This window comes from Amblyomma maculatum, chromosome 10 (genome assembly GCF_055883805.1).
Source record: "Amblyomma maculatum isolate TAMU_Amacu chromosome 10, ASM5588380v1, whole genome shotgun sequence".
Classification (NCBI taxonomy): Eukaryota; Metazoa; Arthropoda; class Arachnida; order Ixodida; family Ixodidae; genus Amblyomma; species Amblyomma maculatum.
In genome coordinates, this window is record NC_139353.1 from 41,737,690 (window position 1) to 41,760,467 (window position 22,778).

Genomic DNA, 22,778 nt, shown 5'->3' on the forward strand with positions numbered 1-22,778 from the left:
ACATTGTTTTATCTTGTATGCAGTCTACAGGCGTCTTAACGTCACACGTGATTATCTAAGCTACAACTGCACATGTCAAAATAGAGAAAAAGAAACACAATAACGTTATTCGGTGACTTCAACGTACCCGGCGTTGAGTGGGAACGGCTGCAGCCGCGCTTAGGGTACAACAAACACGTGGACATCGTCTTCGATATAATCTTTACGCACAATTTGTGCCAAGTGGTTCATGAACCGACGCGCGCATTTTGTGCAAGCAGCTCAGTTCTAGATTCAGTATTTGTCCCCCATATTTTTTATGAACGCACTGTGTCTGTCAAAAATGTACTTTCGGATCGTCACCTAGTTAGCGTTTGTGTACCAATCAACCCACTTGCCAGATCACAAAAAAAAAAAAAGAACAGATTTTACATGTGCGGATGATGCCTCAATCATCGAACACCTTGAAACGTGCATTGTGGAATTTGATGGCACTGGCGCATGCGCACTGTGGGGCTAATTTAAGACAACATGTCATTATTGTCTAGACAATTTTATACCTAAAAAATAGAAATCCATTCGGAAGCAGACGCCTTGGATAACTCGGAATATCATTCAGCTAAAACGCCGACTTAGAAGACCAAAAAAAAAAAAAGGGAAAAAAATTGCAAAGCAGAGCATAATCGATCAATTACGAGAAAATCAATCACATTTTGTATGCCGATCAAAAGACTATTATTTCAAGACAACGTTGTTTAACTTCATACGAAATGACCCCAGGAAATTCTGACGCCACATTAGCGAGAAAAAGACATGTGCATCCATATCTGAAATGTCAATTCACGATACAGTGGTTACCAGTCAGGATACTATTGCTCATCATTTTAAAAGTTATTTCCACAGCGTGCTTTCAGAATCAAAGCCATACGACGCGTCAAACCCAACAGCAGCATATCCTTTACAGGTTAGCTTTATCTCGTATATCGGTGTGGTTTCCATGTGCTTAAACTTAAGAACTAAATCTTCCTCAGGACCTAATGATCTCCCAAATCTATTTCTTCGTAGGTACGCGGAATCACTGGCAAAATATCTGGTAATTATTTTTCGTGTTTCCTTGTTGACAGGGAGAGTGCCTAATGACTGTAAGACGGCCTAGTTGTGCCTGTGTTTAAAAAAGGCGACCGCTGTCATGCAAAAAACCTATCGGCCTATATCCTTAGCATAATCTTGTCGCAAATTAATGGAACATATCATAGCTACTAGCAATAGTGAATTCTTAGATCACAACAATGTATTTTGACAACTTCCAGCATGGCTTCCGCAAAAGACTTTCCACAGTGACTCAACTACTTACCGTAATTAATTCTTTTGCAGCAGCCCTTGATAATAACAGCCAAAGGGACGCGATGTTCCTAGATTTCAGTAAGGCATTCGATTAAGTTTCCCACTACAGTATAATTCTAAAACTAAAAAGCATTGGCCTAACAAGTATCTTTATTTGCTGAAAAAATTATTATTTAACAAATTGCACACAATACGATGCACTTGGTGGGTATAACTCAGGCTGTCTCCAATAAACATCGGGTGTGCATGCCGCAGGGGAGCGAGGGAGTGTCCTGTTGTCACTGTTGTTCCTTATATACATAAATGATATAGTCAACGAGGTTTGCCCCGGTGTACAAATTCGATTGTATGCAGAGAAGTGGTGCGGGCGGAGTCTGACTTTGGACTCCATCTTACCTTATGTATGCAGATGACTGTGTTTTATTTCGGGAAGTTAATAATACTGTGAGCCCTCCACGGATCTCCCTCAGTTGGTTGGTCCCGAAACGTCTGGTAGAATAAAAAGTTTTTCTTTCTTTTTTGTGGGGGTTTGTGCAAGTTTTCTGTTTTGTTCAGTTTGTATGTAGTACGCGCTAAAGAGGGTTGCTGTAATAACCGCCACGAAGACGACGACGGGGAAGCGATCTTCACCACCTCGCTGAGGAGCTTCGCTGAGAAGCAGCCTTCGGCGGCCCCTTAACGGGTGCATGGAGGGCTCCGGAGACAGGCAGGCGCTCACCAAAGCCCAGCCCACGACTTGGCCACCCGATAGCAGTCGCCAGCAGCTGGCAGCCGGCTTTGGCGGGTACGCACCTTTGCGCGTCTTATGCTTCAGCCTGTTAAGCCTCGTCGCCACGTTGAGTGACAAAAGCTGTCTGTGAAAAGGCGTTAGCATGCGTCCAAAGCGTGTACTGTGCACAATATGTCTAGTAGTAGGTGGCGCCTTCGAGGCATTGTCGGGACTCGTGTTTTTGAGGAGTTCATGACACAGAGGAATGACATTACTCTAGCACGCTGAGGCTGTCCACATGTGACTCTCATCATGATTCACACTGCTTCCCTGCTGTACCGGCCTGTTGATTGATTTGATTACTTGTGATGAATATGAAACATATGAATGAAAATATACAGAAGGAGGTCCCTATAGGTAAGAACCCACGGGAAGAGGGTGGGGGGGGGGGGGGGGGTTCTCCCGTGAGCGAGTGCACCAAGTAAAATTCAAAGGTAAAACAGAAAAACAAAACAGACAAAAGAGTGCACTGAAAGGATTATATCGTACATAATAAAAATTGCAAGAAATTTATGAACAAAATTCTTTTTTACCATGTACGTATAGCATACACAAAACAAATGTAAACAGTATTAACAGAGTCATCAATAACATTGTCAAGGAAAAACAAAAGATGAGAGGGATGTTAACAATAACACAGGAAAAAGTGTAATGTAAAAAGCGCGTGGGGCCAAATTCATCGCAAAAGGGCAGCGATGAAAACTGAAAGGAAAATATTCACTGTGATAAAGAAGAACTGAAGACGGGATTTGGCGCAGCTATAGCACTGCCCCCTTTTTTCTATAACGCCACGTTTACCATATAGGCGGCGTCACAGTCGTTGTGAGTACAGCCACTGGTCCCAAGCATCACTGGTTGATCAGAATTAAGTGATATTAGGCATAGTGGCAACACGCCACTCTTATTCGCCAAATGCCCATCTCTGATTTACACGGACAGAACAACGATGTTCGTGACACTTTTAGTTCACCTTTACCAAATATTTTTTTCATGCATACCTGAAGAAGAACTGTTGGCGCTGCATTTCGTCCACAAAGGGTGGCCACAGCATCATCATCATTCAAGGCTATGCCGAGAAGAAAAGGATTCGCATTTGACTTGCCTTGTGATTGGTCGAAAACGTGAATTCATTTGCAGCGGCTGTAAAGAAGACAAGGTTCCTCTCCCAGCATATTCATTTATTTCTGGGTGTCAATCCCGTGCATTTCATCACGCTCCCCCCCCCCCCCCCTCCCGCTTTTTCAGACAACAAAAACATAACTATGCGGACACTTAAACTCCGCCCATAAGAACACATCGCATACGGCAGCTAATGTCTTCCATCCACGGCTCCAAGCTCGGATAATAGCGAAAATCACAACCTTCTACATCACAATATATGTTTGGCTTTATAGCATCGTAACTATATTACCTAATATAGTATAAGCGTGTCTGCCACGAAAACAAACTCAGTTAAGTCACCCCTCTTGGATCTTGAGATCGCCTTCTGACCAGTTAGTATAGATCATTGCCTTGGAGCTGACCATTCAGAAAATGTCTTCGCTGCTCATGAGAACCCATGCGAATAAGTTTGGAGGTTTTGCACATTTTATCTATATTCCTGCACAATATAGTTTATCACATCAGATCGCACACGTACCCAACTACCACACGTCCCAGCTACTAAGGCCGTACGGCATAAGCTAGCGAGCACAGCGCGGGCATAGCTAAAAGCCTTCGCTTGGTGCCTGTGTTGCACAGGTCCTCTGTGCATACCTTGGCTCGCGTTGTCCCAGTCCCGTGGTGGCGTCGTCGCCTCGACGCAGCCGGATGGAAGTGGCGGGCCTCCCTGTTTCTCGGCGCCTTGCTGGTATTCGCCGCCCTGGGACTCACTGCGGGCCTCCTTTTTGCCAGGAACTACCGTGAGTGTTCATGCCAATTCGCAGCCATTTTATGCCGCGTTCGCACAATTATCCATACAAAAATTATAAACTTCCCTCCTTTACGGTGTGTACGTGGCAGAATGCACTTAAGATGAGTCAATGTCCAAACACGATCAAAATGCGGATCTCCTTCTATTACCCCTTTCTTTTGATAACAATAGGAATTCATGAGCACGATACGAATTCTGATAACATGAATTCATGACTGAAATCGGGTTGAGGTTAATGTTGAGTCCCATCACCACGAGCGTAATATATATCACTGCGGTCGCCCACAGCTCGATGCGCATTGAGGTCCAGGCGTATCTGGGTAACGTTGTGTTCGGACAGCAGGGACGGTGAAGGTGTAAGTTGCGTGGTGTTTTCTTCATTAAAAAAAAAAATCGATCAGTACCTTGCAGCAGAAAAGCGCCAGCGAGTAGGAATTGAATGCATTCTCCATAAAAAAAAAAAAAAGACTGTTCTTGCCAGGGATCGAACCTGGGACCTTCCGCGTGTTAGGCGGATGTGATAACCACTACACCACAAGAACAGCTGCAAAGTTCGACCTAATGATCATATGCGGAGCTCGTCCATTACCCCTTTCTTCTGATAATAATAAGAATTCATGAGGGTCTCATGACTGAAACCTGGTTCAGGTTAATGTTGGGTCCCATAACCAGAAGCGGAATATCAATGCGGTCGATCGCTCACAGCTCGATGCGCATTGAGGCTCAGGCGTATCTGGTAACGTTGTGTCCGGACAGCAGGGACGATGGTGTGAGTTGTGATATTTTCTTCAATTTAAAAAATGTTCTCTCAGAATCTTGCAACAAATAAGCGGCAGCGAGCAGGTCCTGAATGCATTCTCCATAAAAAAAAATGTTCTTGCCAGGGATCGAACCTGGGACCTTCCGCGTGTTAGGCGGATGTGATAACCACTACACCACAAGAACAGCTGGAGAAAGGGCGCGCTAATATTCAAAGACGAGCATAATGCGGATCTCCTCCATTACCCCTTTTTTTTCTGATAATACGAATTCATGAGGGTGTCATGACTGAAACCTAATTCAGGTTAATGTTGGGTTCCATAACCAAGAGCGGAATATCAATGCGATCGATCGATCGCCCAGAGCTCGATGCGCATTGAGGTTCAGGCGTATCTGGTAACGTTATGTGCGCGGACAGTAGGGACGATGGTGTGAGTTGTGTGATATTTTCAATTTAAAAAATTTTCTCTCAGAATCTTGCAACAGAGAAGCGCCAACGAGCAGGTTTTGAATGCATTCTCCATAAAAAAAAAAATGTTCTTGCCAGGGATCGAACCTGGGACCTTCCGCGTGTTAGGCGGATGTGATAACCACTACACCACAAGAACAGTTGTGAATGGCGGCGGCGCGTGTCATCAAATGAGTTGAAAGCTCTTGGCAATAGCATTCAAATGATTTGGCTTGGTTTGCGGACTCAGGCTATGAGACACGCTGTAGTGGAGGCCTCCGGAAATTTCGACGACCCCATGTTCTTTACCGTGCGCTGACATCGTGCAGCAAATGAACGCCTTGCTTTTCGCCTGCAACGAAAAGCGGCCGCCACGGCCGGGATTCGATCCCGCATCCTTGGACACAGCAGTCGCGCGCCCTAGGCACTTCTAACGCTGTGGCCCTGGGGTGCCTCGATGCGTGCGCCCTAGGGAGCCTACATGTTTCGCCGCGCGCTCTCTCCTAGGGGGGAGACAGCCGCGTCGTCTGCTACGGCGCATCCGACATTTGGGCCCGCCTCCCTCGAAAGTAAACTGTTTTGCTCACGGCGTGCCACATATCAAATAGAAGCAGTAGACGCAGACGATAAAATCTATTACTTTTCCAAACTCAACGTCCTCCGTGGGTGCCTATTTTATGCAGTTGTTCTTCCGGTATACACGACCAAGCGATTTCGCATGTGTCTGCGACACTCAATATTATACCACATATTTTGCGAAACGTCTTCATGTAAAGTGAGTGTTTTATGACGTCTTAAACATTATAATAATTGTGGTTACAGGAAATTAAGGGCGCGGTAACGCAGAACACCTCAGCCGCGCCATTATGGAAACAGTGGTGAATGAGGGAAAAAGTGAGACAGAAGCGTTCTAGTGGAGGGCTTTGGAAAAATTTTGGCCACTTGGAGATCTACGTGCGCTGACATCGCACGACAGAAGGACACATTCTGCGTTCAGGTAGTTCCGGCTTCTAAAACGTTGCCAGCACAGTTCGGTTCAAATCCGGGTAGCCCGGTTCAGTAGTCAGCGCAGCGGGTCGGTTTTAAACAGCATTTTATTGACATGCGAAAAAATGTTTGCTGGCACAGTAGCCGGTAATGTTGACACGAAAACTCCCAATAAGACGAACAATTCCTGCCTTTTGAGCTTACGTTGTGAAAAAGTTCGTATCGCGTGAACTGGATATTTATACTTCTCCATTACAACAAACCGCATGTGCGAAAATCACTGAAAGAATGCAGAAAAAATATAGTGTAGTGACAAAAAAAGGAACTTTTGCGAATTACTCCATAAAACTCCACAAACATCTGGATATGACGCTGAAGTCACATCAAAAAATTACCGACGATTACGTTATTTCATAATGCGAAATTTGAGCGCAGCAAATAAGCTGTTTCACCTTTTCGATAGATTGAGGCAAAGAAATCGAGCAACACATTTTTATGCTATCACAGAATTTTTTTTTATTTTTCACACGTATTCCTTTAACAAAGACTCCACTAACAGTTCTTGACAGTTATGAAGGAAGCTTTGTGGTCGGAGAAATAGACTGATATATGTTCGACTCGGTACACCAATGCTTGATTCTCAAAGACGAGATCTATACAAGTGCCTCGCGAGGTTGTCACAGCCGTGGGACGCGTTACGAGCGAGAGGAACGGGATGTTCTCCCGCATAAGTGTGAAGAAATTCCTGTTTGTCTTTATGTCAACATTAAAGTCCCCCACTACTAACATCGGTGTCGGCTCGGGCGGTGCACATATACAGATCCGCCGCCACCGATCTGGCTCTCTGATTGCCACCGCACAGGGGTTGCATTGGAGGAGGAGCGAAGAAATGAATTAAGTTCGAGCCGGCGCTTTGACAACCGGAGACTCGCAGGAAGAGGGGGGAGGGGGGCGGCGTGTACACCCAGCAGCAAACGATTGGGGCAGAAGCGCGCGCAGCAAGCGGACAGCGCGATAAAGGGAGGAGGGAAGAGATAGCAGCGACTGACTGATGCTGCTGACGCCGATAGTGAGTCAACCCCAGCTGCGGAGTTGGTTTCAGGGACAACGCCGCCGATGCCGACGCAAACAATATGATACCCTCGCTTCCGCAGCGCCAAGAACCAGGTCTAGCCGTGGGAAGGTGGTCACGTATTCGTCGACGTGCCGGGGCCTACGTGAAAAAACCGGCGCGTCGGCAACTGAAGAGCACCCTATCCGCCACACAGGAACAGGGGGCAACGGTGTTCTATGCAGTCACGTTATCTTGACTCTCTAGCGTCGTCAGCGGCATCCAGCGGTATCAGTCGGTCGCTGCTAGCGCTGGGGGGATGAAAGGGGGGCGGAGCTGGTTACGAGGCCGACGACGACGCCGACGCCGACGCGAAACCCAGGAACGGACGCCAAAGAGCTGCGCTCTAAAACTGCAGACATGTCCGGTTCTCCTTGCGGCATCACGTACTGCGTTCGATGCAGATGGTAGAACAGATGTTCTTCTTTTTTTCGGCGCTTTTCCGTGGGGAACCAAAGCTGCACGGTATAAACAGAAAGTGCATACTTATAACTTACTGGCGCCAGTCAAAAGCATCGAAAGCTTTCAGCTGCTTGAATGGTAAGGTATATAAAGAAATTAGGATAAAGAAGCACGCGCACTACACGCTGTTCAAAGGCGCCAGTATTCTAACAAATCGACGTCAGTGAAATGCACTGCAAAAGTCATCACTACTGAATATGCTGCAACTTACGTCAACACGAAATGATGGCACATTTCTTTTAAGGAGCTTTCGTTCATCCGCGCCGCAGTTTTCTTTTTTTTTTTTTTTTCGAGGCAGCTGTGCTCAAAATGAACACATTATAAACAGTAATATCAGGAGTCGATGGTTACAGGGTTTTAACGTCAGCGACTCAGGCTATGAGAGATGCCGTAATGGAGGATTCCGGAAATTTCGACCACCTGGGGTTCTTTAACGTGCACTGACATCGCACAGCACACGGTCGCCTCGCTTTTCGTCTCCATCGAAAAGCGGCCGCCGTGGGTTCACGCTTTCCCCTTTAGACTTGTAAGCTCTCTATATTCAGGATAAAATTAAACGACCATCTTTCGTGAAGAAATCGCTGATGACGTCGACAGAATTGTGGGCGCGCGGGGGAGGCAGCGCTTACTTTGTCTTGACTTTTTTTACGTGTGTTTGTAGTTGTGCTGGCGTTGCCATTGATGACGTACCAACCGGCTCAAGTTTCACCAGTTTCGTGAAAGCGTTTTTCTAATGCAAATTTGTATAACATTTTCGGCGTCATTTACTTATGGTATATTGTTCTTTTTGTTTTCAATATTATTTCGTTTAACCCTTGCATTATTTCTCTTGTTTCTGTTTTCCTTTCTTGTTGTTCTAATGTTTTCCTGTTCTTGTTCGCATTGTATATTGAGTTCGCTCCCCCCTTATGAATGCCCTCGGGCCTTTAAGGGAAAAAATAAATGAAATGAAATGAAATGAAATGAAATAGACACCAGAGCAATTTCCCAAAGGATACGAGCACAAACATTCCTTGCATGTCATACATTCTCGGTCAGATTCAATAGGCAGCCCACAGTCAAAATAACACCCATCACTCGCGTCGGTTTCACTAGTCTTTCAAGAAATTTGTCAAAGGCAGCAGTCAAACGCACAGTGACACAATTTGAGGAGATAGGGAATATAGTGTATGCACAAACCTGTAAAATGCAAAGGAATGCGCTCAGATCTGTCCTTTCTGTGCCTCTGCTGCTGCGCAAGTGTTGATGGCGATGTTGCCTGTCTTTAGAGACACAGGTGTAAGAAGCGATGACTCTAGGCCCCGAACTCAATATGATTCAATCAGCTGCTCGTAGACGCCTTGCTGGTTATCAGCCATCGATCCGAGGAAAGCACCGATAACCTTTTCCAGCACGAAGTTGGGCCACGATGCGTATGAAACACGTGGCCCAAGCAGCGCTTGCAGATCGTATACCGCAGCATAGCTGTAAAATGCAGAGAAATGCGCTCAGATCTGTCCTTTGCAAAGGACATATTCAAAAGTAGTAAAATATCCGTGTGTGGTGGTTTTTTACCACATTAAGCAAAGACTGCAGAAGACATTGTACGTACAACTCATTTCTTCAGTCACGGCTTGCTTAGCATATGTAAGATGTGGTGAGACTGAAAACACGGTTTCCTTGATTCGCACTCGGTTAGTGACAACTTAGGTACATGTGGTGTTTACACAAGATAATTTGCTCTAGAAACAAATAACAGCCCCACACACCTTGTAGTAACATTTCTCTGTTTTATGTGCATCCTGGCTATACACCCATTTTCTTCCTGCATGGGAGCTTAATTTTCCCCTCTGGAAATGTTGCTGGACCACAGTAAGCAGTGACATTATTCTGAGCCTTGGAGAGTAAGGAAAAGAGTCAGTCAGCTTGTGTTGTGAATTACCAAAACATATCCTTTCTTATTTCAATGAAATATTCCCTCTAGGATTATTGGATATAATAATGGCACATCTCCTTCTGAATACAGAAGGTTAAATATGAAACTACTTGGTGTCATAATATCTGATGTCATAAACTACTCCAGTAGAGATTTCACTGCTTGCATAGTTCGTACACGGTAATATGTAGCATAGCCAAGATCACGGCACTCTTTGACTCTTTGAGTTGTCATCACTGCATCATCGCCAGAAATATACTCACATGAAAATTTTCTCTTACATCACTTGGCCTGCTAACACACACCTTTTCGTGCACTTGGCAGTAATCCTGAATGTGCATATAGAGCTCAATTGGCAGGGCACATCATTTCTGCTTGGCGTAGAACAGCAGTCGTACTGAAAATATTTGAACACCACAGTAAATATCTATATTCAGTTTACATACACATGGGCATGCTTCACAGCTTTACAGAGGTCTCTGTCATAAATATTAAGATGGCATCGCCTCACTGTGGCTTGTCCTACTAGTAGTGGAACACAACTTTGCAGGCCCCGCTATTGTCTTTTTTTTATTAAGTAGAACAAGTCAAAGCAGTTCCTATGACAACAGCATGTGCACATATTAAACACTAGCATACCATCTGAACATGACTAGCTTTATATATATATATATATATATATATATATATATATATATATATATATATATATATATATATATATATATATATATATATATATATATTATTATATATATATATATTATTCTGCAGAAACGTCTTTTTTTACACATTTGCTCCCTTTTCTCAAGAATGGATCACAATAAATCACTGAAATTAGCAGTAAAAAAAAAAGACATTTATTACTACCTCAAAGGCCCCACTGAAGGTGTGTACATAATCTTACAGAAGTGGAACAAAAATCATAACCCTGCCGCAAAAACATTTTATACAAATTTTCTTTCATTCAATGGAAAGAAAATTCATCCAATGAGAACTAAAACACACACACACGCACACACACACACACACACACACACACACACACACACACACACACACACACACACACACACACACACACACACACACACACACACACACACACACACACACACACACACACACACACACACACACACACACACACACACACACACACACACACACACACGCACGCACACACACACACACACACGCACGCACGCACGCACGCACGCACACACGCACACACACACACACACACACACACACACACATTGTAAATGTAGATTTGATTATATTCTGTACCTTTGGTACAGAATATTTGACTATATTACAGGTTTTAAAGACTTACTCGTCTTTAATTAGGCTACATTTTTTTTATTGTGAGCCATGCAGCATTAACCCTCAGATACGCGACGTTCCTGGCCATACATACAGAAACTTCGGATCACGAGAGCGAGAAATAAAACTTAGACTAATACTTACTTTTCTCAGCATCAGGGCGCGCGGGCACGTCTGTCTAAAAGGAGACATTTATACTCGCTAGCTTTCGTTCGAATGCCTTGAGAGTATCATCACTGCCCAGGTACCCGGCCCACTGCTTATCCACTTCCTCCACATCTTTCAAATACTTCCGCACTATATCTTATTCCTCACGAAGTGCGAAGATGATGCGATAGGCGCCACATCCGCGGAGATATACGTGACTGAGCGGCACATCGAAGCTGCAGCCGCTTCAGCATCGCAGGCTTCTCTAAAGTTTGTTTCAACTTTGGCGCTAAAGCAGAGCTGTTCCACGTGAATCGTTTTGCGCATGCGTCTAATAATAATAATAAAAAAATAAATGCACTCCTGCATATATGTGCATGCTTTTATTAAACTATTTTCTTCTACACGAGAAGTTACTTGCATATTTGTGCACTCATCACCAAATAACATCGCGCAAGTTTTGTTTCTATGTTTACTTTGTGCTCCTCTCCCGACCTCCTCTCTCGACCTCATGTGTGCGTCGAAAACCGTCTCTCTTCGGAAGATGCTCTCACTCTCCACGGAGCGGCGGAGGCGGGGGGGGGGGGTGCACATCGAGGCACCCTAGAGCGCTCTAATCTCTGTAACACCGCGCGGCAGGCCCGCATGAAAATTTACGCAACCATTGTTTGTGCAATGTTCATGGTGATGTCTTACCATTTCGCTTCTAATTTATTATCCATCTGCTAGCCAGGTATGAATCTTTTTGCGACATGGATTCAAACCGGCGGGAAACAGCCGAAGACCTACCTACACAGTGCAATAGTGTGATTCCCGACGACGAATTAAGACGACACCAACCAAAAGGCGTAACGGACTAATGTCGTTCTTTCCCGGCTCATGTCCTTCTCTGAGGCTGGTATCTTCTGGGTGACCTCCTTGGTTACGGATAAAAAAAAAATGTTTTCCCAAATCTACTTATGACGAGGCCGCCTAAAAGGCACGCAGGCTCAGCTCCTTGACAGGGGTCAATGCTCTAGGCGTATAAGCGTCCGAGAACTTTTGATTCACGATACCCACGAAGACTGCCGTTCGCGCTTAGTACATGTTATAGTCGCCAGGGGAATATCGAATATTGCGATCGTTGAGTGGATGTGACGTCAGCTATTTTGTTTTCCGCACCTCTTTTACTTCTGAGGTTCGATTGCGCAAGCCACTGGTGCACAGCGCTTTAGATGATAAATAGGGAAATAACCGCTTCGACGTCCTCTAATCGTTTGCTTCTCACGCAGTGGACGTGCCGGCTGCCAAACCAATGTGAATCCACCGGGCAGCTCACTGCTGCACTCTTCCGCGCAAGGATTGAGCTCTTCACACATGCCCACAGTCAACGACACAACACTGCAGGAAGAGATATCGGGCACTGATGTACACGTGTATGCAGTGTAGCGAAGAAGAAAAAGAAGAAGAAGCACAGAACGAAGCGAGACAAGCAAAACAAAAGGGCGAGAAGAGAACGTGTAATCCACCGCGCGCGTCGTTCACGGAGAGAGAAGCAAACAGGCAAGGGACGAGGACAATAATAATTTCCACGGAAACAAGAAGAAGGAGGAAGTATTTGGCCGCGCGCGCTCACACACTCTCATAATACTGCAAGACAGACACACACATTATCCGCAGCCCACGGCGATGGCGTCTCTGTTCTCCCCTTCCTTTGCTTTATTTTCCCCCGCTGCCCTGTGAGCGAGCACAGCACGAACGCGCTCTTTCTGGTCAAGGGCGATGAGATGTGTGAGCGTGCGACACTCAACGACCAAGTGGCCGGCGAAGGTGGACGGCCTTCTTGGCAGGGAAACCTTTTTCCCGCACCACTCTCAGTTGACGACGCCCTCACGCCGTTCACGATGGTGAGAGAAAGGGAGGGGGGAGGGGCGCCACAGGCAGACCACGGGATTATATCCACGTGCAATCATAGATACACCATGCCTGATACCGTCTCAGGCAAGTCAGCCCGCCACTACCGCCTTCGTAACCGCAGAGCTCCCCCGCGCGCCTACAGGGACGACTGCAAGCCACTTCCGTGGTGTCTTCCAGTGCCATGGATCACGACTCTTAGAGCAGCGCTGGAGGCCACCGCTGTGTTGTTGTCGTTGACTAACGGAAGTCTTGAGCACCACGGCGGTAGTTTAGACCGACGCGCATTGACAGTGCTGTGGTGAAGCACATTTAGCGCCCCGTAAGAACGCTGCCGTTAGCGACGCCTTCCAAGGCCGTCCGGCCATTGTCTTCGCACCTGTCCGTCTGTTCCTGGTGGTCTGCTCGGAGAACATTTGAGAGCGCGCGCGTGGCGTGAGTCCATTGTCTCGCCGGTCCTCGCCGTACACGGTAACGTGCTTGCCCACTGGCTGTCGCTGGGACTCAAGGCGGCCTCGTGTTGAGGCAGAGCCGCGCGCGTACAGAGCATAACAGGCGAGCACAACGCTGCATCCATGGGTCAAGTGTGGAGCAACTTGTGGGACGTTCAACTGCCCTTCAACTGCTACGAGACGGCGCACACCTGGACGCCCCTTTGTCACAAGGCATGGATCGACCTCTTCAAGGACGTGATGGCTTCGACGTTTCCTCTACATCTCATCCTTTACTCGGTATGGCTGCTCTGGTACTCCTGGTGCTCTGACGATGTGTCCGCGGGTATGTACTTGAGGCAGTCGTTGGGAGAACTGATATGCCCCTGAGAGGTGTGCTGGGGGTCTGTACAGGAAGGTTCCGATTGGTTCAGGCGGTGTAAGTGCCACAGAAGATCAAGCGGACTTATTTCCCTTTCTTTTTGATAGAGAGATCTAGGACACCATCGTCTCTGTACTAACCTGGCACGGGCTGTAGCCAGGAAGACCGGTCTTTCCCAAATAATCTTGCTGACAACGCGATCAGATGTGAGGGGAGTGTGGTGTTGGCGTCTCTTTAGGCTACTGTACGACATCTCGTGCCAGCCGAAAATAATTTTTAGTTTTTTGTTTGTTGACAGTGAAAGAACATTAGTGAACTTGTTGACACGTTGTGCACGATCCAACATTTTTTTCAATAACGCGTATCCCTCGTGCCTTCTTTGTACAGCTCAACTATCTGCAATAATTAAGTTTTCGTGAGTATACTGCTCTGAAATCGCGTGCCATTAAAGGTTGCGTTTTCCTTGAAGGTAACACTACGTGTGTGCTACTCTCCGTACCGTTTGGCATATAGGTCTAGGCGTTTTTCCCTTTCCTTTTCGCTGATGACATTTTAAGAGTTTTTTAAAGGAAGTCGGGGACCAACACTCTCCTCCTTGACGTGAGTATAGTGCGACTCCATTTATAGTCTGGTTTCGCCACTCCATTGTTCCTTTTCGAATGCCTGTTCCCACGCTGTGCAGTGCGTAAACATGTTGCCTGTTTACTTCGCGGAGTGACACCCTGCTAACTACTGCTAACTTATGCGAGGACATTGATGAAGGACCTTGTACCTGAATAAAGCCCGTTATACATAAAGAACAGCAGATAAGATTAAGTGATTCCGCAAACGACCCACTGCGAGTGCTCAAAAGGATCTGGCCGTCGTGTTCGATGTTTAGTGCGGTAACCAGCTAGTGCTGCGGTGATAGTTTCTACAGTTGCGTATAATTACTGCGTCATCACCGAACCGATTAAGGACGGCACGGTTTATTTGTTTTTACATCTCTTTTGCTGTGTCACCATGCTGGCTACACTGAAGACAGGGTACTAGTTCAAATAACGACAATCGGAGAGCTGACTGGCGCAGAGGGAATGAAAGAACAAAATGGGCTTCGCGTACGTTGATCTGAGAGAGAGCGAATGATAAGAGCAGTGGAGTGCCGGCAAATCGGGCACTGCACAATGTAAACTGTAGGATAGACGTGTCACCGTTGCTCGCTGCGCCATTTACAGCATATAGGAGCGCCACAGAAGTCCCCACGCTATAATAAGCACTGCGCGACTGATGCGATGGCGGCCTTCGCAATCTTGCCTCAGCTGTGCAGCTAACGACCAGGTTTATGCACCAAAAATATCAGTAAAAGTTTAATACCCCGAGCTTGTTCACGTCGTTATTTCCGGAGTTTGGGCTACGCGGCCAGACTTAATGTCGCGCTACGCACGTCACGATGATGATAGTAGCTGCAACTGGTCAAAACTTTTGCTTGATTGTAAACATTGCCCATGAGCATAACATCTTGTCAATATTATCCTAACTTTTACTTTAAAGTTATATTTGTATGTGAAAATGGCAAGTTTACGGTTAACAGCTCGAAACAGTTGCCATGAAATAGTCGATCACCCCACAATCGCAGAGTATGTCACAAATGCAGGTAAGAATGATGCAATTTGCATCCAAACCCCTCAAAGGTATCCACGTTTGACTGAAAGTTGCGAATAAACCACTTTCTACTTGATGAGAAGTTGTTGCTTACAAAGTTGCGTGTTTTATTCGTGTTCCATGAAGACGAGAGTGCGTGTTTCTCTAGCGAATGAGCTGGGCCAACTCTAAGTTCTGCGAACAAGTTGCCCGCGTATGGAATCGCAGGAGAGCCATTTAAATTTTAAGAATTTGTGCATTTGACAAGGCTATAAAATGTCAAACATATTGTTAGGGATAACGTCTACTCTTATGTAAATCAATGTAGCTTGCTTAGGCTGACTACTAACCTTAACTGGCATGTATTATTTAATTATTTATCACAAGCAGTTGACTGAACGGCGGACAGCAATGAAGTGTGGGGGTACTCACTGTATGATGTCCTGTGTGACCCTTTCCCCTTTCCTAGTGCAGAGTAGCAGGCCAGATTTCAATCATTCCGGCCAATCTCAATTCCTTTCCTTTCAATAAATCCATCTATCTATCTGTTCACAGTGACTGCGTAAACGTAGATGCATCGACTAGATTTCTCTTCGTCAGCTGCACATCATAACCTAGTCGGCTCACCGTGGTCTTATTCAGTTCAGTTCAGTCGTTCAGTCGTGCCCGACTCTTCGTGACCCTATGGACCATGTCACGCCACGCTTTCCGGTCTCTCACTATCTTCCTAACATCACATAACTTCATCTGCAGTGCCTCGAGGATGCCATCTAACCATCGCGTTCGCTGCCTACCCCTGCTCCGGCGACCCTCAACCTTTCCCAACATCAAATCTTTCTCCAGCGACTCCTCCCTTCTCATCAGATGACCAAAGTAGCTGAGCTTTAACTTTAGAATTTGACCTTCCAATGAGCAGTCAGGGTTTATGGTCGACAATATCGACTGATTTGATCTTCTGGCAGTCCAAAGAACTCTCAAGAGTCTTCGCCAGCACAATTCAAAACCCTATGGCCAGTGGTCTTATTAGTATCTAAAAAAAAAAAAAGCAGCGCAGCCTTATGACACGTACGGAGAAAGATAGGACAAACCAGCGCTGTGTTGTCTTTTCTTACTTCGTATGTGCCTTAAGGGTTGCGTTTTCTTTTTTCTTCAAATATGAATGACCAGTTAGCCCGTTCTATCCCCACTGCACGTAACAGCGACCTTCTTTCTCTTCTACCTTGTGTTTGAGTTCCCACAAAATGTGCAATGTGCGAGACATTTTGCGGGAAAGTCCCACGTAGTCGTATTCACATTTATTGCATGCGAACGTAGCTCCTTAATTTCAAACAATTCTCCACAATTCCTCAAACGAAGTTCGTTCTCACTGCTCAGCAAAAGGTAGCAGAACTCTCAACATTTTCCGGCTATTCCGCATTCCTTCCTTCCCAAGACCTAAGCACTGTTCATATCATTAGTATTCTACATTTGCGTTCCGAGATTAGACGCTCTGATGATCGCCTACCGAGTAGAGGCATCCCGCCTTATCGGCCACCGATCGTTTCCATATTTATCTCAAGTCTCCCTGGCGAGTAGAGAAATCTGACTCATGGCCGAACCCCCGCCATGAACCTGGCAGGCGTACACTGTCAGGGCGGCGGTACAGCAGCGTCGGACCTGTTTACCTCGCTGCCGATGTACACACGTATAACTGGCGGTTATCTAACCAGGCCATCGGCCGCAGGAGAGCACGCGTAACTCTCTATCTCCCATCTGTGCAGACGGGCGCCCTGACTCGGTCCAAGGGCACACCCCTGGAGCAGCTGATACTGTACGATGTGATCGGCAACAGCCTACGCTCGTCGGTCAGCATTGCCTACTGCTTCTTCTTCCTCTGCGCCTTCGCATGCATCTCAAGGTGAGAAGGGGCGATCCGCAGTCGCCCAAACGTCGCGTCTTTGCCAAAAGTAATCTGGCTGAATAGCTTGCATCTCACTCGAACTGTAGAACCTTTACGGCTTTCCGGAAGATCAAAACACCTTGAAATGTGAGGCCGAAGGTTCTCCTTGCCTTACAGAGATTCGGAACTTTGTGGGTGGCATAACTGGCTACTTTTGACAGAGTATACGAAAGGACAATGCTTTGTCCGTTCGACTTTGTGCCGCTCGTGTTGTACTTGATGTTGTGCATCTGAAACGTACAAATGGAGAACAGGCCCTCCGACCTCCCTCAGAGGAGGTAGTGACGCTACTCTCCATCCCTGACAATCCCAACACAACATAAATAAAATTGTTCGAATCATACAGAGATCGCATTAGAAGAGACCATCAAAATATATTCGAGAGGCCACCGGTGCCGACGATCCGATACTGATTAAATCATCGAGATTCTGTGGCAGTAGCTGCACCAGTGCCCGCCGCGACAGTTCCCACTTTTGAACACTCGAGGATAATGTGTCCGAAGGTGGTGCATTTTCGAGAATGGCTTTTGCTCTGTCCCCCGTTCTTGTGGCCCGGCACAAGATACTATTTTCATTGACTGACGAAGGTGAGATGATGAGGAGGAGAAGGTTATGAAGAAAGGAAAGCAAGGAAAGGGGAATTGGAAGATAAAATGACAATAAGGAGAGAGGGGGAGGGTGTGACATATACCAAGCACTAGTTGAATGTGGGACTTGTTTATTTTCGCCTTTGTAGCTCCCGCGTTCAGCCTTAAAGGTGCGAAGTCACCGAACCCGTGGTTTGCGCGTTCTTTGTTTCAAATGTTCCTTATTAATCCACGCAGAAGCACGATGCACGCTCGAAGTTTCAGATATTCTCCAGATAATAGTTTATTGCCAATTTACTTAGATAAATGCGAAGAATTTCCGGTTTTGCTTTCTCAGCGCAAAGTTGGACAATGACGTCACTGTGTAAGAAGTTCGACCACTCGGCCTAGTCACGTGACCTCACAAATCTGTGACGCACACACTGCTGCATCCTCTGCTCCGCATTCATGTGCTGCCCGAGTGCAGGCAAACAAACAAGGCCGAAAACTGGCATGGCTAACTGCAGCAGCACCGATTTCGTCCATGACACGTCTGCATCCGGCTCCGAAGAGGACATTGGCTCTTTTTTTTTTAATGGGAGCAGAGGGGACGATGAACGCAGCTCCCTTAAGGATCCGGGCACTCATTTCATAATTGATCCGCTAAGCCAGCGACGACGAAGAAGCAATGGTCATGCCAGGGGTAAGACACGTTGTCCAGCAGCGGGTTACACCATTGGCAGTACGGCACCGGATATCAGCCAACGCTTAACCTTTCTAGGCTCATGGTGAACATCTGGCGTCTGCGAGATGTCTGCGAGATGTCTACGAGATGTCTGCGAGATGTCGCAATAGGTTCTGACGCGAACATAATTTCCCATACGTCGCAATAAATTCTGACGGCGAGGACAAAGAAAAAGAAAGTAATAAAATTACTACGAGTACACAAACACGCGAGATAGAGGACGAAGAGAAGAGGTAGACCGAAGAAAAAGGAGGAAAGCCTTTCGGCGTTAAGCTATTAAGCGAAGCTTTGTGCAATCCTATAACATTTGGAACCATGAAGTTGTCGGCTTACCTGTTCTGGTTTGAATCCGGGTCAAAGTTAAGCGAGTAAAGCATGCCCTACTTCCCCAGCGGGTCCACCAGTGTCCGAACGAAGTCTATCCGGGCGTTTTTTCCGAATCTTCGAATATACTGGGGCATAAGTACAGCGCACAGTAGCACAAAGGTAAGGTGGTCGCTGCCCGAGCAGCCGTCCGGATGTCTTCAGCACTCGAGCACGATTACAATCGCAAGCAGAAGGTCGCCTTCGCATCTTCGCGTGACGATGCGAAGCCCTTTGCGATATGCTAACAAGATATATATTTAGTACGCTCAGAAAAACTTGCCAGTGAGCGGCAGTGTACAGCTGTTACGGGTGGGTCGCTGATGCATCAACTGCACCCTAGGTTCTCTAGGCAAGCTCAATTCACACATAATTTTATTTTTATTGACGTCATTTGAACCTCGGTTGCGTTTCCAACACAGTGTTGTCAACATTAACCGCGCAAGCGATGGTTCTGGATCCCGAGAACGAGCATTTAAGTCTTATTTACAAGACAATTAAAATATATATTTAAACGTCTGTTGTGTCCAACATGTGGCTGTTAGTGTCCTTGAATGCAGAGGAAACTCACAACCTCCTTTTTTCGGCCTCAAACTTTGATGTCTGAACCTTCCTAAGAGTCGGTGAGGCCAAGGTGCGACCGCACCAAAAATGACTCTCCAATCGCATTACAAGCAAAACATCCACTCTAGCTATAAATGTAGCACACGGTGTCAATGCTAAAATAGCCATTAAAACGTCTCTATACGGTGTAGCAACTGCCGGCGCATTGCACAGCTCTAGTATCCTGCAGCTCCTGGTAGCCTCAACTGCAGGAGCGGGTTAGTAATTGTCTGAAATCTACTTCGTAGAATCTGCACTTTACGTTATTCTAAAATGGAAGCTGTATAGTCGCTCTGTTTCTACAGTCTCGCATAAATGCGAGCGTAAGTCTCACAGCTGCGGTGTCTGGTTTGTAACCGCTGCCACAGTGAGCCGACACTAGCCACAGCTGCTACAGTCTTGCCACGTGGAAAGTGTGTTCCCTATATATGCCTCGCATACAGACCATTCCGCAACGTTATATCTGTAGGCTTTATACGAACAGAAGAAATAAATAAATAACGACTATAAAAATAGCTCCTCCCAAGCGACTTATCTAATCCTGCTGTGAAGTGCTAGGATAACTTTTTTTTAGAGATAAGGGTTGAATGGGGCGTAGCACTTTGCGCGTAGAAAGACACACTGCGATCGTCACTTCTCTATATTGTGGAATGGAAAAATTCCGCGTTTGCTAGAGTCTACTACCTCCCTCTTTCCGAGCACCTTGGCTGACGGTAGCTGGAACACCAAAGGGAACTGTCACCGTGCACGTAAACGGAAATTGTATTGCTTCCGTACCGAGGTTTAAAATTTTTTGTGCGTATATTGTTAGTCCACAGTAAAGCTACTGAGAACGAAAAGAAAAAAAAAGTATAGAAGAAGTTAGCTCAAAACTGGAACAAAGACATACACATATGACGATTGACAGACGTTAGACTGTTGGTGGTACTCCCCTCATGGGGCTGAGACAGGTAGGTCACCGCCGCTTGCGGCGGGGGCTGGCCTGCCACAGAATTTTTGTCTTTTGTAGGCCGTCGTAGCGCCCGCCACCGCTTAGGTGGTGGACGACGGCTGTTGTTGCGGCGCGCGTCTTTTTCTCCCTCTTCCTTTTCTTTCTTCTCTATTTTCTCTTCTTTCTGTACAAGGCAGCGGAGGTGGCTCAGCTACAGAGCCAGTAGCAGACCCGTGCATTCTCTTTTTCTTTTTCCTGCAGCCACAACAACAACAGACGTTAGTGACTGTCTAAGTTCTGCGCTAACTTCTTCTTTACTATACAGAACCAACTAGCCCGAGAACACGCACTTTTAAAGGGCTAAAAGAATGTTTTCTTGACAACCATTCTTTTGAAGTAGTCATCGGATGAATACTTATCACTGGGCCCTTTTGTGTTGCCGCAAATTTACCACCTTGGTTGTGCGGCTCACTCTGTGTACGCGCGTGTTACCTGCAGCACCTACCTCGGACACTTCTCGCCGGGAACGGTGCTATGCTCGTGCTTGGCGGCTGTCTACCTGGGCATAAAGCTCGAGGAACCGAGGCGGTAAGTGCGACATGACTCAGGCTTCAGCAAGGCAAAGACGCGTGGAGGGGAAGGGCACTCGGAAAGCGGCTGGAAAATTGCCTGTTTATATCTATATTTAGCATCTGAACTTCTGTTCCCTTACGTTCAGTTCATTTATATACATTTTAGGGACGGTGATTTGAGTTAGCTAATATATGAGTGGTTTCGTTTTCTTTCTGAACCGAGTTATTGCATTCAGAATCGGCATTATGACTTTCAAACATTTTTATTTTCTTGTTACACTCATGAGTTGTGCACTACATAGTTGTAATACCTCGTAGCAGTGTTGCATATATGCGCTGCACACGGAGCCTCCGGCTTGCCTCTTGAATAACTGCACTTTTCGACTATGGCCATGCACCCTCACTGTTTCTTATTGAAATGAATCAAATTGAATGAAATGTATTGAACCAAGTATATATACAATCACGCACCAAGTGGCAAATTTGATTCCTTAGATTGAAGCGCCGCGGTTTTGCTTAATATTGACATTTACAAAATAATTGCGCTAACTCATTGTTAATCACTTTCAAACAACTGCCTCAGTACAGCTGCCGGCACACTGTCGAAGCACCTCCAGCACATCTGCGTGCCTTTCTGGAAGTAATCGACTTTCTCGGAACAGCTGCCGAATGGATACAAAACGATTCATTTCCAAATGACTAGGACATCACAACAGTGCTAGTTACATCACTGCTTAATAGCTGAATCTGTCGAGTGTCGCACACGCTTTGTATCACGGCAGTGTCATTGTACTATCACTCTTCCTCTGTGCGCTCAAGAATTGTCTAATACTGACGTTCTCTTGGTACGCTTGTGTTCTTCCCTGCAGTGTTCAGGCCCTCCTCGTGTCCATGCTGCGACTGGTGGGTACCTTCTTAGAAATTCACACTCCTGCGCTTTGCTGAGGCTGCTGTGCATTGCGGTGTACCGGTGCTTAAAAAAATTACGAGGGACTTAAGTGACTAAAGCAGTGAAAGGCGAAAGCCTGAGGGCCGCATTCTGCTCCGAAAATGGCACAAATTAGTAATTAATAAGGCATTAGTCAATTAATCAATTCATTAAGTAGTCATAAGGTATGTGATGAATTTATTACTTTATTAACTAAATAACAATTGATTGGCTCATTAATAAATTACCTATTTAGTCATCAACAATTATTAATTAGTCATTTATTAGTACTTGATCATTCATTGACATATGTCCATATAAGGCACGCATTCGAGCATACTGTGGTGGTGCTCTGTAATTGGTCGAGACCTCTATGACATCATCCCGACTCGGCCAACCAGAGCCACCGCAAAAACGGGACACATTTTGTCAACGACAGCATGAGCCATTAAAGGTTTTCGCCTTAAAAAACCCGTGGCCATTTCTTACTTGAAGATGGGCACAGAAAGTGACCCCTTAATAGGGATCTATAAAGATCGCCCCTGTACGGGGACGGGGTTGTAACCTTTAGATATGAGCTCCTTTTACCCCGTCCGATTCGAAGTGCAGTTGACGAACTTAAAATCGTTATAGAACTCTCTCTTTA

General features: G+C 46.1%; 1 protein-coding gene and 3 non-coding genes across 4 annotated transcripts in view; 1 reads left to right on the plus strand and 3 right to left on the minus strand.

The window, feature by feature from the left end:
• Positions 1-4,473: 4,473 nt before the first annotated feature.
• Positions 4,474-4,546, minus strand: TRNAV-AAC (transfer RNA valine (anticodon AAC)). The gene has a single exon. It is a non-coding gene; the product is annotated as a tRNA-Val (tRNA).
• Positions 4,547-4,876: 330 nt separating this feature from the next.
• Positions 4,877-4,949, minus strand: TRNAV-AAC (transfer RNA valine (anticodon AAC)). The gene has a single exon. It is a non-coding gene; the product is annotated as a tRNA-Val (tRNA).
• Positions 4,950-5,298: 349 nt separating this feature from the next.
• Positions 5,299-5,371, minus strand: TRNAV-AAC (transfer RNA valine (anticodon AAC)). The gene has a single exon. It is a non-coding gene; the product is annotated as a tRNA-Val (tRNA).
• An 8,256-nt stretch (positions 5,372-13,627) lies between these two features.
• LOC146176263 (transmembrane protein 135-like) overlaps positions 13,628-22,778 on the plus strand; it is a 31,327-nt gene continuing 22,176 nt past the window's right edge. Inside the window, exons 1-5 of the mRNA XM_084581280.1 lie at positions 13,628-13,829; positions 17,061-17,161; positions 17,246-17,382; positions 21,131-21,220; positions 22,074-22,107. Coding sequence (XP_084437406.1) covers positions 13,628-13,829; positions 17,061-17,161; positions 17,246-17,382; positions 21,131-21,220; positions 22,074-22,107 — 564 coding nt within the window. The remainder of the gene's footprint in view (positions 13,830-17,060; positions 17,162-17,245; positions 17,383-21,130; positions 21,221-22,073; positions 22,108-22,778) is intronic.